The following is a 13,323-nucleotide window of genomic DNA, read 5'->3' on the forward strand; positions in this document are numbered from 1 at the left end:
TTGCATTGCTATACAAACCCGTTATCATCCTCGTCGTCGTCATCGTTCCAGCCCAATGCATCATAGATGGATGGCTCGCTCGCATCATCACGTCCCCGCACGAGGAAGGGGACTGGCCCGCCCTCACTGGCCAGCTTCGAAACAGACTTTGAGGGCGTTGTCGTAGCTCCTAGCGGCGCGGCCTTAGTCTCTTCCGGCGGTGACATCCCTACTACACCTTTGGCTGGCGTCTCGAAAATGTGCAACGCCCCCTCACCCCCTCTGCCCTGCGCATTCGGCTCCGCCGCCTTTGCCGGCGTCGCAAAAATTCTCCTGCGTACCGCATCCGATGAAAAGGTCTTGCCCGCTGGCGCCTTGCTTGGTGTCTCGGCAATGCTCGATTGCCCAAGACTTGGAGCCGTTGCATGGCCCTGGTCCCTTGCGGCTACCATCCCAGGCCGTGGTCTCACGCCTGACGAGGGTACACAAAAGCCGCTCGAATGAGGCGCTTCCTCCCCGGGTGAACGAACAAACGGGTCGTAGTGCTGTTGCACAGGCGTCTGCTCAACCATGTTCTTCGTCCTGCGACTCACTCGTGGCGTTGCCGTTACCTGAACATCCTTGATAGTCTTCCTGACCGTTACCGTTGGTTTCCTGGATTTGCTCGGCTGCCCGACACCACGTTGCTCCTTATCGGCAATGTACTCCCCAGCAGCTAGTCCCCGATTCGGCCTCTTTAGGGCTAGGATAGCCTCTTGCAGGTCTTCCTCGACTCGCTGCTTCTGCTTCATCTTGGCTGATGCAGCTGCTGACGGCTCAGCCAAATCAATCTGACGCCCCTGCAAGTGTCGAATCTGCGACATGGATTGTCTTGCTCCCTTCGACGGACTGCGACGAAAAGGAATTGCAGACAGAGGCGTCTCGCTTGCTTCTCTTTTTACGCCTTCTACCAACACCGAATCCGTAGCTGATCGGCCCAAAGATGGCGTTGTCCGCTCGGCAATCCTTCCTGTATTGTCTGTAGCCACGCGTGCCAGAGATCGCCGTGATTTCTTTGCATCCGGTTCCTTCGAATCTCTTGATCTACGTGAGCTGAGTGTTGGTCTGTTTGCCTTTCGCTTGGCTGGCAAGCTGTGCGCTGGTCCACCGAGCTTCTTGTTAACCATTAGCGCCTGTTCGGGAAGTCGGTTAATGTAAAAAGGTATTATGACTTCGACACAGAAGCTATGAAGGCGATCACTGGATCCATTGCGGCCAGTGCCATCCACGTCCTCATTTTGTTGCGATGGCTTAGCGTCAAAGTCCAGGATTCCAAGTTCTTCGGTAGCGTGCCATATGCAAAGCTTATCCAGCGCCAAGTCGAGTTGTACGTTGATGTCGTCTAGTTTCTTCTTGCGCTTCTTCGGTGCAGATTGCTCGCTTTGGTCCTGCGTCTCTTCTTTTGTGGGCTGCTGGCCAGTAGTTTTGCTCGTAGACATTGCTTCGAGTGCGATAATCTCAAGCATGAGTATCAGTTGCGCTAGCGTCTCGCGAACTCGTAAATCGCCAATCCGCCTCTTGATACGCTGGTCCATAGTCTCTGTAGCCATTGCATCACCACTGGGTAACTCGGACTGCCACCATCTCTTGACCAGAACCTCTTCTTGTGGATAGACACCATCTCGGCTGAGCTTTGCCTTTTTCTTTGATTTCTTCGCTTTGCTGGCTCCTGCCATGGTCTCATCATCCGAATAGCTCCCTGGTGCCATGGCCTTGATGAATGACGGTAATTTCTCATAATACTTTTTTTCACTGGCCTTGGGACTCAGCAGCATGGCTCGTAGGGATGTGATAAGATCATGGGTAGGAGGTGCGCCTTCTTCAGCCAAGGTGAAGGCATTCCGAATTCGAGTGAGGGGTCCTTTGGCAAAGTATGCGAGCGATGTTTTGGACATGTAAACTGCATCCAGATATTGCTGCACCAGTAAATCAAGCTGTTCTTGTGGTGACAGTGGTGCTGGTAGTGGCTCAAGCAGGGACTCTGTTGGTACACTATCCAGGCTGTCCATATCCTGCAGTGCTGGAATTCCTTGTGGCTGCTGGGCATCCATTGCGTCAGGCACTTGTGTGGGCTTTGATCGAAGCATACCCATCCTGGTGCGTCCTATTAATGGCTCCACGGCCTGTGTCTCTATTGCAGCATGCTGCCACCATTCCCCAGATGTGCTTGTGCTTGTATCCACCCTGGTTCTTATAGGAAGTTTATGCAGATTGCCTGGATCCCACAAGTCGGCAACATCCTTCTCTTTCAACCAGCTTACCAGCTTGCAAATACTGTATATGCGTACTTTTACCCTCTCTATTGCGTATAGACTCTTCTTCGTCTCCAGCTGTGCAATAAGCACCCTCAAAACCCTATCTTCTTCCTTTTCCAGTTCATCCTGTTCCAAGATATCGACATGAGCGGCGAAGAGGCTGTTTGGAGCGAAGTCGTCGTCGGCAGAGGTATCGAGGAGTGTAAGAGGCAGTTGAGAACGCCCAACCACCCGGACGGGCTTGAACGTCACAGTCTTAGCGTGCGGTGATCCGGAATACGGCCGAATCGTAAAAGGCTTATTGAAGGCTCCGAGGCCACAGAGAGAGTCTCTGGTGAGTTTCGAGGGCAGTTGGGGTTTTGTTTCGTCATGTTTGGTGGCTAATCGCAGCAGTTGTGTTTGCGTATCTGGAACAGGTTGTAGCATTGTCTTTGTTTGCAATGCGTATGCCGACATTGGACCTGGGCATGGTTGTTGGTGGGCTGTCGAAGGCCGTCGTCGATTCTCGAAACGGTTTGGGTATGCCCTCCGCCAAACGCGTGTCACGAATCACGAAGGCTCGTGCACTCCATCTCCCGCGCTACCACGTCATTCCCCGATTGCCATCTCGATTCATAAAAGCAACCCCTGCTTTCCGAATAAGAAGAACCAAGTCAGTCACCAGAAGGGTTGATCAAAAGAGGCAGTCATTGTCATACGTGGTAATCCCTGTCGCTATCCCGCTACAACCACGTTTCTTAGTGTCTAATAAAAGTAATCTTTATTGATTCCCACCCCTTGCCGTTGTCCCGCTTTTGCAAGTAATTTTGGTAAGGGACTGAGACTATCAATAGCATCTAAATCTCCGCCATGGCCATGTAAGAGGCAGGGAATTCAGTTAAGAAACGTGCCCTCTTCGTTTCAAAAAAGGTGGTGTCTGTGAGAATATATGTTAGATAATATAGCAGCACTGGACAGCTACAATATGCATGCTTCTAGCATAAGGAATTATGATTGCAGGTTGTGTATTTCTCGCCCCTATGGAAAATGTGTCTCCGTATAGCAGAGGCTCAAGACATGGACCCGATACCCAACCATACCTTTGTCGGCTTCAAACAGCAGGTCCTCTTCCAATCCAAATCCTGTAACTCCGGAACGGACCGCGTCTCTTATCAACATTGTTGTAGTTAAATTTCGGACCCAACATAAGCTGATTGGTGTTAAAGTATAACCATCCATCCAGAATAGCCATTGAGTCAGCATGTTGAATCAAAGCACTCCTCGCCAGCACATTCACTACATAATCCTGTGCTGGGATAAGACCAGGGCCACCAGGTGCGTTGCCATTAATAGTCGTGTTAATCTCAGACTTGAGGGTGTCGACATAGTATATCGCGTTTTGCTCACTTGCAGCAATGTACACACGTCCCCGGTCGTCAGCGGTGAAGCCAGCCTGCTCCGAACCGCATTGACCTGGATACTGTACTGCAGCAAGGACCTCCTCGTCCGTCTTTTTGGGGTCGACAAGAACCTCCTGGGAGATGTAGTAAAAGCGTCGGGATGCCAGGACGCCCCAGTAAAAGTTACCAGATGCTGTTTTTGCTGTCAGCGGTAGGATGTTGTTTCGAACCAACAGCACTCACCCAATGCGATTCCGTCTGCTCCGGTGGTAAGATGGCCCTTCTTCGTCCCATTCCAGGTGTAAACAAGCTTACCAGCATAAGAACCAACATAGTTCTCGTCTGCTTGGACAATGCTGGTGTTGAATAGCCTCCTCAGAGCACTTCCATCATCAAGGTTGACTGTTAGAAGCGAACTTTTCGCACTGGCATCTGCAATAAAAGCAAACCCTTCCTTCCCGCCAAGAGTAGTGTTAATGCGTAGGTCATTCATGTCCGTCCGATTAGACAATAGCTTTTCGGGTATTACATAGGTTCGAAGATGCTCGCCCGTTTTTTCATCGAAACTCATCAGCTTTGCACCTCCGAAAATAGCATGGGTTTCGGGGGTCGCGTTGTAAGGAATACCGCTATCAACAATCCAGAGCCGTCCTCGATCATCCAAGATGATGTTCTGTACGTTGATGAAGCATGTGCTTGGATCTTGCCCGGCCGTACAGTTCTGTATGCTTGCGTTGGGCCATGGCTTTTCATCGTTGAAAGAAGTGCAAATCACAACGTTGTTGGGTGTCTGTCCGCTGTTGCGGGGATATGTCAGGTAGAGCTGGTGAGCCGAGTCGATGGCTAGTCCAGTGGCAGGCTTTTGAGAGTCGTGAACTGGCTCCAGAGGCGTTCCAACGAGAGTGAAGTCTTGGGGATAGGCGCCATTGGTAAATTCAGATCCAAAAGGGCGGTAGCCACCTGGCTGTGTTTCCCAGTAGTCTGCAGCCGACGCAAAGGTCACATAGGCCAATGCTGCTAGCGTTTTGACCATCATACTAGGAATGTGCCGGGTTGTGTCTGCTTGTTGACGGAAATCAGAGAATTGGTGTATTCAATATACACTTGTTCGATTGATGCGGTCGAGATCAGCACATAGTACGCCACTACTGCAGATGTCGAGGGAACACGGAATACTTAACACGCAGAACTTGAGTACCGAATACAAGATTTCCGGATGACTCGGATGCTCCATGACGCTTGTGGTTGTTACCCGGTAATCAAATTTATAGTTAAGAATTTCTAAAGGACATACTGACGACATGGGCTGATTGCACGATGATCATCTCCTATGCAAGCATGTTGGAAGGGACCCTGCCGATAATCAATAACTTAGACGCGGGGTGATCCCCAACGAGAAGACCCAGTAGGACGGCTACTATCAAAGCTTAGTCAAAGTATCGGTAGTGATGTCTGCTCTGTAGTTGTCCTGTTACTACCCTTCAACTGCTTGAAGAGACATGTGCCTTGGCCTAACAACAACATCAAGAGTGGAGATGGTGTTAGAAGGCGCATCGATGCGACAATTATGAGAGAAGCAGCCACAAGAAGAAGCTTTGCGTGATGAGCTTAATGAAAGCAATAATATTCCCGATTGTCTCGCCGACGGATATATCCGCATACATGCTGTATGACATCTGGAATCATAGCGCGGCGACTGTTAGTCATCAGAACGCACAATGACATAGCGAAAACATGCTGTGTAAAGAATGCTTCTAGAGTATTGTAAAACAGGTTAGGTTCAAGATAATGAGGACGATGCTAGTAGTCCGGAAACGGCGCTGGCGCGGAGTACAGAGGTCTAGGGTCCCCTGTTAGGTAGTATGATGGACATTCGTTCATCTAACCTCTGTCTCCACCATATCGTATCGCTAGTCTTGTTTATAGTCTCTGACTACTTGATTGTGTTCACTGGTTTGATGTCACTGCGATTAAAGTTGTAGAACTGAGTGGGCTCTTGGTCCATCGAAATACGTAAACAAATACTTCGAACAATTCGTTAAGCGGAATTTCGCACAAAAGAAGCTATCTTTGATGTGACATATTTGCACTGGAACATACTTGTTTGGTACGGAAAATCTATAGAGTTCGATGCACTTGCTCTGGTTCTGTCAGATGTACCCAGGATGTCTGTCCGTCACAGGTGAATTTCCAGAAAGACGCTACCTGCTGAGGTGCAACTATGTATAGAGCTGTACAACTAGATCACAGCATCCTATAACGGTACTACGCGCCCGGTTATATCAATTAACGCTAGGACATAGCAGTTATGGGGTATGTGATGTAACCAGCTTGGCTCGGGGATTGGAATGTACCTCTGTTAGCGTTACCCGCCGCTAACCGGTCGGCTTAGAGCCCTCACAAACACCACACCTCGGCGGCAGCACTTGGATATGTTTTTTCCACTGAGAAGATTTGTTGACACACTCTATCCACCATGAAGTCCTTTGCAAGCAGAGAAGCGTCGCGCCTCTTTTCCCGACCAAACCTTGCCCAGCGAGCGTCAATTGCCGGACGGAGGAGCGCCAACATCCGCGTATACGAGCAAAGAAGAGGATTCCGGGAAACAAGAGGGCTGCTGGTGGTCAAGCCATACTTGCTGGCGGATATTGGCGAAGGTGAATATGCTAACGAATATACACATTGGTCAAGGCTGAGCATGTTGCGTCTAGGTATCACCGAATGCCAGGTTATCCAGTGGTTCGTCAAGCCTGGAGCGCGCGTCGAGCAGTTTGACCCCATTTGCGAAGTGCAGTCGGACAAAGCGTCGGTTGAGGTAAAAGAAAGTTCATTTATGCGCTGAGCAACGGCTAATATGAGTAGATTACCTCGCGATTCGATGGCGTCATTAAGAAGCTGTACTACGAGCCGGACGACATGGCCAAGGTTGGAAAGGTAGTCTTGTTCCCCAAAACCTCTTCCAAAGCTAAGCTGACTTTCAAAGCCATTGGTAGATATTGATATTCAGAGCGAGATCTCTGCTGCAGACGAAGCCCTGCTTAACGGTGGTTCAGGCGAACAACCAAAGGAAGAACCATCAAGGGCGACAGAGGCACAAGAACAGGGGATTGAGATTGGTCGCAATGATACCAAGGCTGCTACCGACCATATCCCAAAGTCAGATCAGAGCGTGGCTCTGCCATCAGAGTCATCTCAAGCAGCGGCGTCGCCAACACCACGGCAACCGGGCAAATATGCGTCCCTTGCTACACCGGCAGTACGGCACATGATCAAGGAACACAAGCTCAAAATCGAGGACATACAAGGCACAGGAAGGGAAGGCCGTGTGCTCAAAGAAGATGTCCAACGGCACATCGAGTCTGCTAAGCAGACTGCAAACGCACCACGCGCAACAACAACGCCCACGCCCATGCCCATCCCAACCCAGCAACTGGAAGACCAGATCAAACCCCTCACACCCGTACAATCCGGAATGTTCAAACAAATGACCAAATCCCTCTCAATACCACACTTCCTCTACACCGACTCGGTAGATTTCAGCTCCCTCACCTCGCTACGCAAAAAATACAACGCAGGCCGCGAAAAGGCAGACAGAATCACGCCACTACCGGTAATCATCAAAGCCGTGTCCCTAGCATTCCAGCAGTTCCCCTTGCTCAACTCGCACCTTGACACGAGCACGAACCCCGACAGGCCGCAGATGATCCTAAAGGGAAGCCACAACATCGGCGTTGCGGTCGACTCACCTTCCGGCCTCCTCGTCCCCGTCATCAAGAACGTGCAAAACCACAGTATCGCATCCCTCGCACAAGAGATCCAACGATTGAGCTCTCTCGCCCGCTCCGGCAAGCTCACCTCCGCTGATCTCACCGGCGCCACGTTTACAGTCAGTAACATTGGCAGTATCGGTGGCGGTACCGTTGCGCCCGTCATCGTAGGCCCGCAAGTGGGTATACTGGGTGTTGGCAAAGCGAGGGTTGTGCCTGCATTTGGAGAGAATGGGGAGTTGATCAAGAAGGAGGAGTGCGTGTTTAGCTGGAGTGCGGATCATAGGGTCGTGGATGGGGCGTATGTGGCAAGGGCGGCGGAGGAGGTGAGGAAGTGTATTGAGGGGGTGGAGAGTATGCTTGTGAGGATGAGGTAGGTTAAAGACGGAGATTGAAAAGTTTGATATAGGTGCATATATGCGTTATGGGTGTGATAGATGGGTGCCATCTGCAGGTTTTCAATGGTATGCATTCAGATATACAATGGAGTCGTACATTTCTAGCATCATCTTGTGTTCTACTCATTGATGAAAGCGTTCATGTCGAGAGCTGCTGCAACGGGCATACCAATGCATCCTCATACGCTCTCTTGCTTTGACCTTGGTAGTACTTGAGGCTTCTCATGGCCTCGATACGCTATGCAGATAATGATGAAGCTCAAGCCGCTCCCTTGAGCACCTGCTCAAGACTACTCTTACTATTCGCATACGTCTTCTCCAAATAATCCTCCTTCTTATCCAAATTCGCCATCTCTTTAGTCAGCGCCTCGCTCTCCTGCTCCAACCTCTTTTGCACATCCGGGATGGGCGTGCAGACGAACCTTTATTCGAAAGATTAGCTCCCTTCTTATCTTTTCTTCATATTCTTCCGACGCCCCGCCGTCACGAGACAAAACAAGGCATGATGATATATGTGTGACTTACATCTTTCCGACACCCTCGTACACCTTTGTGTCTGCAGGCAGCGACGACACCTCGGACGAGGTAAGCTGCAACATGCGGCTTTCTCTTGCTCGAGCTGCTTTTTGCTGCTTGACGATGACGAGTTGTTGTTCGGCAAATGCCTTCTTCTGGCTGATTTCCTGTAGGACCTGTGTTTTTTTGGTGTGTGTGTCAGGTACAACGCACGAAAAAACATTATTTCCTCGATGTTATGCGTGTAGAAGACTAAACGCACCTTTTGCAAGGCCTCGTTGGGCATGGACATGTTTGCGAGTGTTTGGGAGGTTGGGCTAATGGGGACTGCCACGACCCTGACTGGGGCTCGTGAAGTAAGGGCGACGGGGGGAATGGGTGGTTCAAACTCGGTTCGGTGGGTGGCGGGGTTGTGATTGGCCGGTGCGGGTTACGCTGGCGCCCCTCATAATAAATGGGCTAGGATGAATGTTGATAGTATTTGGGAAAGGCTAAGGTTGCAGGTAGGTTGTAGGAGATGCATATTTTATAGTACTACAATTCCTTTCATCGTATACTTGCAGCAACTGTCGCCTCGGTTGCTGTCGTCGTCACATTGATAGGCGACCTTGAGGGCTACAACAACGCGGGGTCATATCGAGGATATTTGAGACGAAGCATTCAGAACTCAATTGATTAAATGGCCCAAGTTTTAAATGTAACCTTGCGGTCGTTTCGCTATTTCGTATCCAAATTTCCTTTTTCTAATGCTGTGTTGTGTTGTAACCGGCTTTCGGGAGGCTCCCACTTCCGGCAAGTCCGAGACTAGATACGTATAACTGTGATCATCCAGCATTGAACGCGTGGTAGCTCATCCATTTTTTTTTCATTCTTTTTTTGCCCATCTTCGCTATTCCCTTTCGGCGCCAATATGTCTGGGTTGCTCTCTCAACTACCGTCAATAGCGTATCCGCCTGAACAAGATGGCTACTTTTCTCCGGTAACAAGCACACTGGACTGGTGTGAGGAGGTGTGTTGATTGCATCTGACGAATATCTTTAGCAGTGTGCGTTACTGACAAGACTGCATCAAGAACTATGTTGTTACACATTTTGTCGCTGAAGCGGTGAATACCTTTACCAACCTCTTGTTCGTATACCTAGCTACAAAGGGCATTCGCAGCTGCTTGAAGTATGGACACGATACAGTCTTTCTTGTTAGCTTTGTTGGCTATTTGCTTGTCGGGAGCGGCAGTTTATTGTTTCACGCGACATTGAAGTGTACGTCTAGCAGCAGAGAGAAGGGGAGAGAGAGGGGGAAGGAACGCTGTGAACCCATTCCTGATGACGACAGACCCCATGCAGCTTGTCGATGAGCTTTCGATGATTTACACGACATGTCTAATGAACTATGCCACGTTCTCCTACGGCAAGTCACGACTGTATTCCACGGTACTCGCCATCTGCCTCACGTCGCTTGCCGTGTTCATCACGCTCTACTACCACTATCTGCAAGATCCAACCTTTCACCAGAATGCATACGCAGTTCTTACAGCAGTTGTGTTCTTTCGCGCCCTCTACGTAATGGAGGTCAATATCCGACCGCGCTTCCGGTCGCAGGAGAGAGAGGCAGCGAACCCGCGTCTGGATGGGAGTGCAAAGGCAGTGCGACAGGAAAACCAGCGAGACGAAGAGATTCTGAGCACCATGTGGAAGATGATTGCATTTGGCCTCAGCATCTTCCTGGGTGGGTTTGCCATCTGGAATCTTGACAACGTGTTCTGCTCGCGGCTGATCCGGTGGCGGAGGCAAGTCGGCATGCCTTGGGGCTTCGTGCTCGAGGGGCATGGATGGTGGTGCGTATGCGCAACGTGCTTGCAGTGACACAGACTGACACAGACAGGCACTTGATGACTGGGCTTGGGGCATATTTCTACATTGTGTGGGGCATTTGGCTCAGGCACTGTCTTAATTACAGACAGGACGAGTACGAGTTGCAGTGGCCAAATGTGTGGACGGTGCCCGAGGTAAGGGCTAGAGGAAGGGATGCGAAGAAGGAAGCGTAGTATGCTGGGGTTGCCATGGGCGTACTACTACATGCAACTACTGGCTGGTACCTGTCGGATGCTGTTAGTTTTTTCTTTTTTTTCGGCATGCGCAATGAAGCCAATCTATAGACGGATAGATGTAAATGTAGGTGTAGATGCAGGTATACGTGTAGATGGACACGGTGCAGCGCTCGACATGGCCTTTGCTTATGCCCTTTGTTGTGCGTGGACATATCGGTAGTAGCACCAGATTATGTACAAAGCTGGTGCCTGTTGTGCTTAGCGCCGACGCGAGGGGGCCTGGCCTGTGCAGACCCGCACAGTTTGTTTAACTGCTCCCCTTCACACCGCCTCTCCACATCACCAACACCCATCCACCCGCCCCAAACACAGCTCCTCACACTCTCACCTCTCTACTTTCCATATCACACACCCCAAACCGCCATCATGCGTGAGATTGTACGTATCCGACCCTCCCTCGGGTCCAGCGCGTGGCGCAACCTTGCCCCGCGATCTGCATTCAGGGACAACACGAGATTGCAAACAAGACAGCTAACAGCCATTCTCTACTACAGGTTCACCTTCAGACCGGTCAATGCGTATGTTTTCGCTCCCAGCAAAAGTCGTCGACGCGGCTTCTAACAGACTCTGCAGGGTAACCAGATTGGTGCCGCCTTCTGGCAGACCATCTCCGGCGAGCATGGTCTCGATGGCTCTGGTGTCTACAACGGCACCTCTGACCTCCAGCTCGAGCGCATGAATGTCTACTTCAACGAAGTGTGTCGCCCCCTGAAGGTCCGACGGAAAAAAAGACCAATACTGATCTGCAGCAGGCCTCCAACAACAAGTTCGTGCCCCGTGCCGTCCTCGTTGATCTCGAGCCCGGTACCATGGACGCCGTCCGCGCTGGCCCCTTTGGCCAGCTCTTCCGCCCCGACAACTTCGTCTTTGGCCAGTCTGGTGCTGGTAACAACTGGGCAAAGGGTCACTACACCGAGGGTGCCGAGCTCGTCGACCAGGTCCTCGATGTCGTCCGTCGCGAGGCTGAGGGCTGCGACTGCCTCCAGGGTTTCCAGATCACCCACTCTCTCGGTGGTGGTACCGGTGCCGGTATGGGAACGCTTCTCATTTCCAAGATCCGTGAGGAGTTCCCCGACCGCATGATGGCTACATACTCTGTTGTGCCCTCGCCAAAGGTCTCCGACACCGTTGTCGAGCCCTACAACGCCACACTCTCCATCCACCAGCTGGTTGAGAACTCCGACGAGACCTTCTGCATTGACAACGAGGCTCTCTACGACATCTGCATGAGGACTCTCAAGCTGAACAACCCCTCCTACGGCGACCTGAACCACCTCGTCTCCGCCGTCATGTCGGGTGTCACCACCTGCCTGCGTTTCCCCGGTCAGCTCAACTCTGACCTGAGGAAGCTTGCCGTCAACATGGTTCCCTTCCCCCGTCTCCACTTCTTCATGGTTGGTTTCGCTCCTCTTACCAGCCGTGGCGCCCACTCCTTCCGCGCCGTCACCGTTCCCGAGCTCACCCAGCAAATGTTCGACCCCAAGAACATGATGGCTGCTTCCGACTTCCGCAACGGTCGCTACCTGACCTGCTCCGCCTACTTCCGCGGTAAGGTCTCGATGAAGGAGGTTGAGGACCAGATGCGCAACGTCCAGAACAAGAACTCTTCCTACTTCGTTGAGTGGATCCCCAACAACGTCCAGACCGCCCTCTGCTCCATTCCTCCTCGCGGCCTGAAGATGTCCTCCACCTTCGTCGGTAACTCGACCTCGATCCAGGAGCTGTTCAAGCGTGTTGGTGACCAGTTCACTGCCATGTTCAGGCGCAAGGCTTTCTTGCATTGGTACACTGGTGAGGGTATGGACGAGATGGAGTTCACTGAGGCTGAGTCCAACATGAACGATTTGGTCTCCGAGTACCAGCAATACCAGGAGGCTTCCGTCTCCGAGGGTGAGGAGGAGTATGACGAGGAGGCTCCTCTCGAGGCTGAGGAGTAGAGTGGTCAAGACTAAATATCCCTGCTGGGCTTGGCTGTTGGATCATTGCGAATGCGGGCCAACAACCATGTTATCAATTCGATTCGTACTGTGAGCAATCGGGTCGTGCCTCTATGGGGGTGCAATGATGCGGGAGTGGTAGTCTTGATTCCCGCGACAAAGCATCGTCACGGGCAACGGCACCATTCTCCTTGAAACTTCTTGTTAGCGAAAAGATGCTGTAATCAATTATCATATGTGGAATAAGTTTCGTGCTGTGCTGTGCTGTGAATGGAGCGACGAGTGAATTTGATGTTACTAAACTACTTTTGGCAACATGTGTGTGTAGATGCATGTATGAGTGTTTGTCTGGTATGTTTTGACAGGCGGGGTAGACGTGTAAGTTTTGTTTTTACTCTGATTGTTTTTTGCTTACTGGTTGCTTTTTTGCGGGGTACATCCATGCATGTCATGCGATTAGTCTTGTATTTGTGACGAACTGCTATGGTGTGATAAAAAAGCCTCATGGGGCAAAAGTAGAGAAGAAGAAAAAGAAAGGACGCGTTAGACGTCTGATTGTAAAGGGGGAAAAACGGCAAGTCACAACACTCCATACACTCGCGTAGACCCATCTTCCATTAGACCTTCAAAACACAAGAAAACTAAAACCAAAATAAGGGGATAAACTCATTGGAAACATGTCTCAGCTACATACAGTAATCGTATAACCCTCATTCAATTCCTTGAACCTAGCCTGACCTTGAAGAAAAACCGACCGCCAAAGATCTAGTAGCCAGCCTAGATGGGTGTACAGTGGTATTACATTCCCCCCCCCCCTCCCTTAAAACCTTCTAACCGGCATACAAAGGAAAACAAAGGGACTACAGTCGCACAGAGTGTAGTGTGGAAGCAGAACAAAGGCAAGTTGATGGGTGTTGAAAAGGTAACCTGCTCAATGTAGTGCAAG

At 50.8% G+C, this 13,323-nt stretch overlaps 6 protein-coding genes across 6 annotated transcripts; 3 read left to right on the forward strand and 3 right to left on the reverse strand.

Moving 5' to 3' along the window:
• Nucleotides 1-8: 8 nt before the first annotated feature.
• COCVIDRAFT_28312 (hypothetical protein) lies at nt 9-2,729 on the reverse strand (the record flags this gene model as incomplete). Its single annotated transcript, XM_014699125.1, has 1 exon — nt 9-2,729. One exon carries the CDS (start codon nt 2,727-2,729, stop codon nt 9-11), a length of 2,721 nt encoding a protein of 906 aa, XP_014554611.1.
• A 634-nt stretch (nt 2,730-3,363) lies between these two features.
• COCVIDRAFT_28313 (hypothetical protein) lies at nt 3,364-4,688 on the reverse strand (the record flags this gene model as incomplete). The annotated part of the gene is made up of 2 exons (XM_014699126.1): nt 3,364-3,845; nt 3,896-4,688. 2 exons carry the CDS (start codon nt 4,686-4,688, stop codon nt 3,364-3,366), a joined length of 1,275 nt encoding a protein of 424 aa, XP_014554612.1.
• Nucleotides 4,689-6,128: 1,440 nt separating this feature from the next.
• Nucleotides 6,129-7,796, forward strand: COCVIDRAFT_104481 (hypothetical protein; the record flags this gene model as incomplete). The annotated part of the gene is made up of 4 exons (XM_014699127.1): nt 6,129-6,309; nt 6,364-6,467; nt 6,515-6,586; nt 6,636-7,796. 4 exons carry the CDS (start codon nt 6,129-6,131, stop codon nt 7,794-7,796), a joined length of 1,518 nt encoding a protein of 505 aa, XP_014554613.1.
• Nucleotides 7,797-8,076: 280 nt separating this feature from the next.
• COCVIDRAFT_28315 (hypothetical protein) lies at nt 8,077-8,625 on the reverse strand (the record flags this gene model as incomplete). The annotated part of the gene is made up of 3 exons (XM_014699128.1): nt 8,077-8,239; nt 8,343-8,509; nt 8,596-8,625. The coding sequence occupies 3 exons, from the start codon at nt 8,623-8,625 to the stop codon at nt 8,077-8,079; spliced, it is 360 nt and encodes a 119-aa protein (XP_014554614.1).
• A 618-nt stretch (nt 8,626-9,243) lies between these two features.
• Nucleotides 9,244-10,377, forward strand: COCVIDRAFT_39486 (hypothetical protein; the record flags this gene model as incomplete). Its single annotated transcript, XM_014699129.1, has 4 exons — nt 9,244-9,342; nt 9,406-9,592; nt 9,666-10,167; nt 10,215-10,377. 4 exons carry the CDS (start codon nt 9,244-9,246, stop codon nt 10,375-10,377), a joined length of 951 nt encoding a protein of 316 aa, XP_014554615.1.
• Nucleotides 10,378-10,806: 429 nt separating this feature from the next.
• COCVIDRAFT_39487 (hypothetical protein) lies at nt 10,807-12,377 on the forward strand (the record flags this gene model as incomplete). Its single annotated transcript, XM_014699130.1, has 4 exons — nt 10,807-10,818; nt 10,935-10,958; nt 11,014-11,136; nt 11,193-12,377. 4 exons carry the CDS (start codon nt 10,807-10,809, stop codon nt 12,375-12,377), a joined length of 1,344 nt encoding a protein of 447 aa, XP_014554616.1.
• Between the last annotated feature and the right edge of the window lie 946 nt (nt 12,378-13,323).

This window comes from Bipolaris victoriae (assembly GCF_000527765.1).
Source record: "Bipolaris victoriae FI3 unplaced genomic scaffold scaffold_66, whole genome shotgun sequence".
Lineage (NCBI taxonomy): Eukaryota > Fungi > Ascomycota > Dothideomycetes > Pleosporales > Pleosporaceae > Bipolaris > Bipolaris victoriae.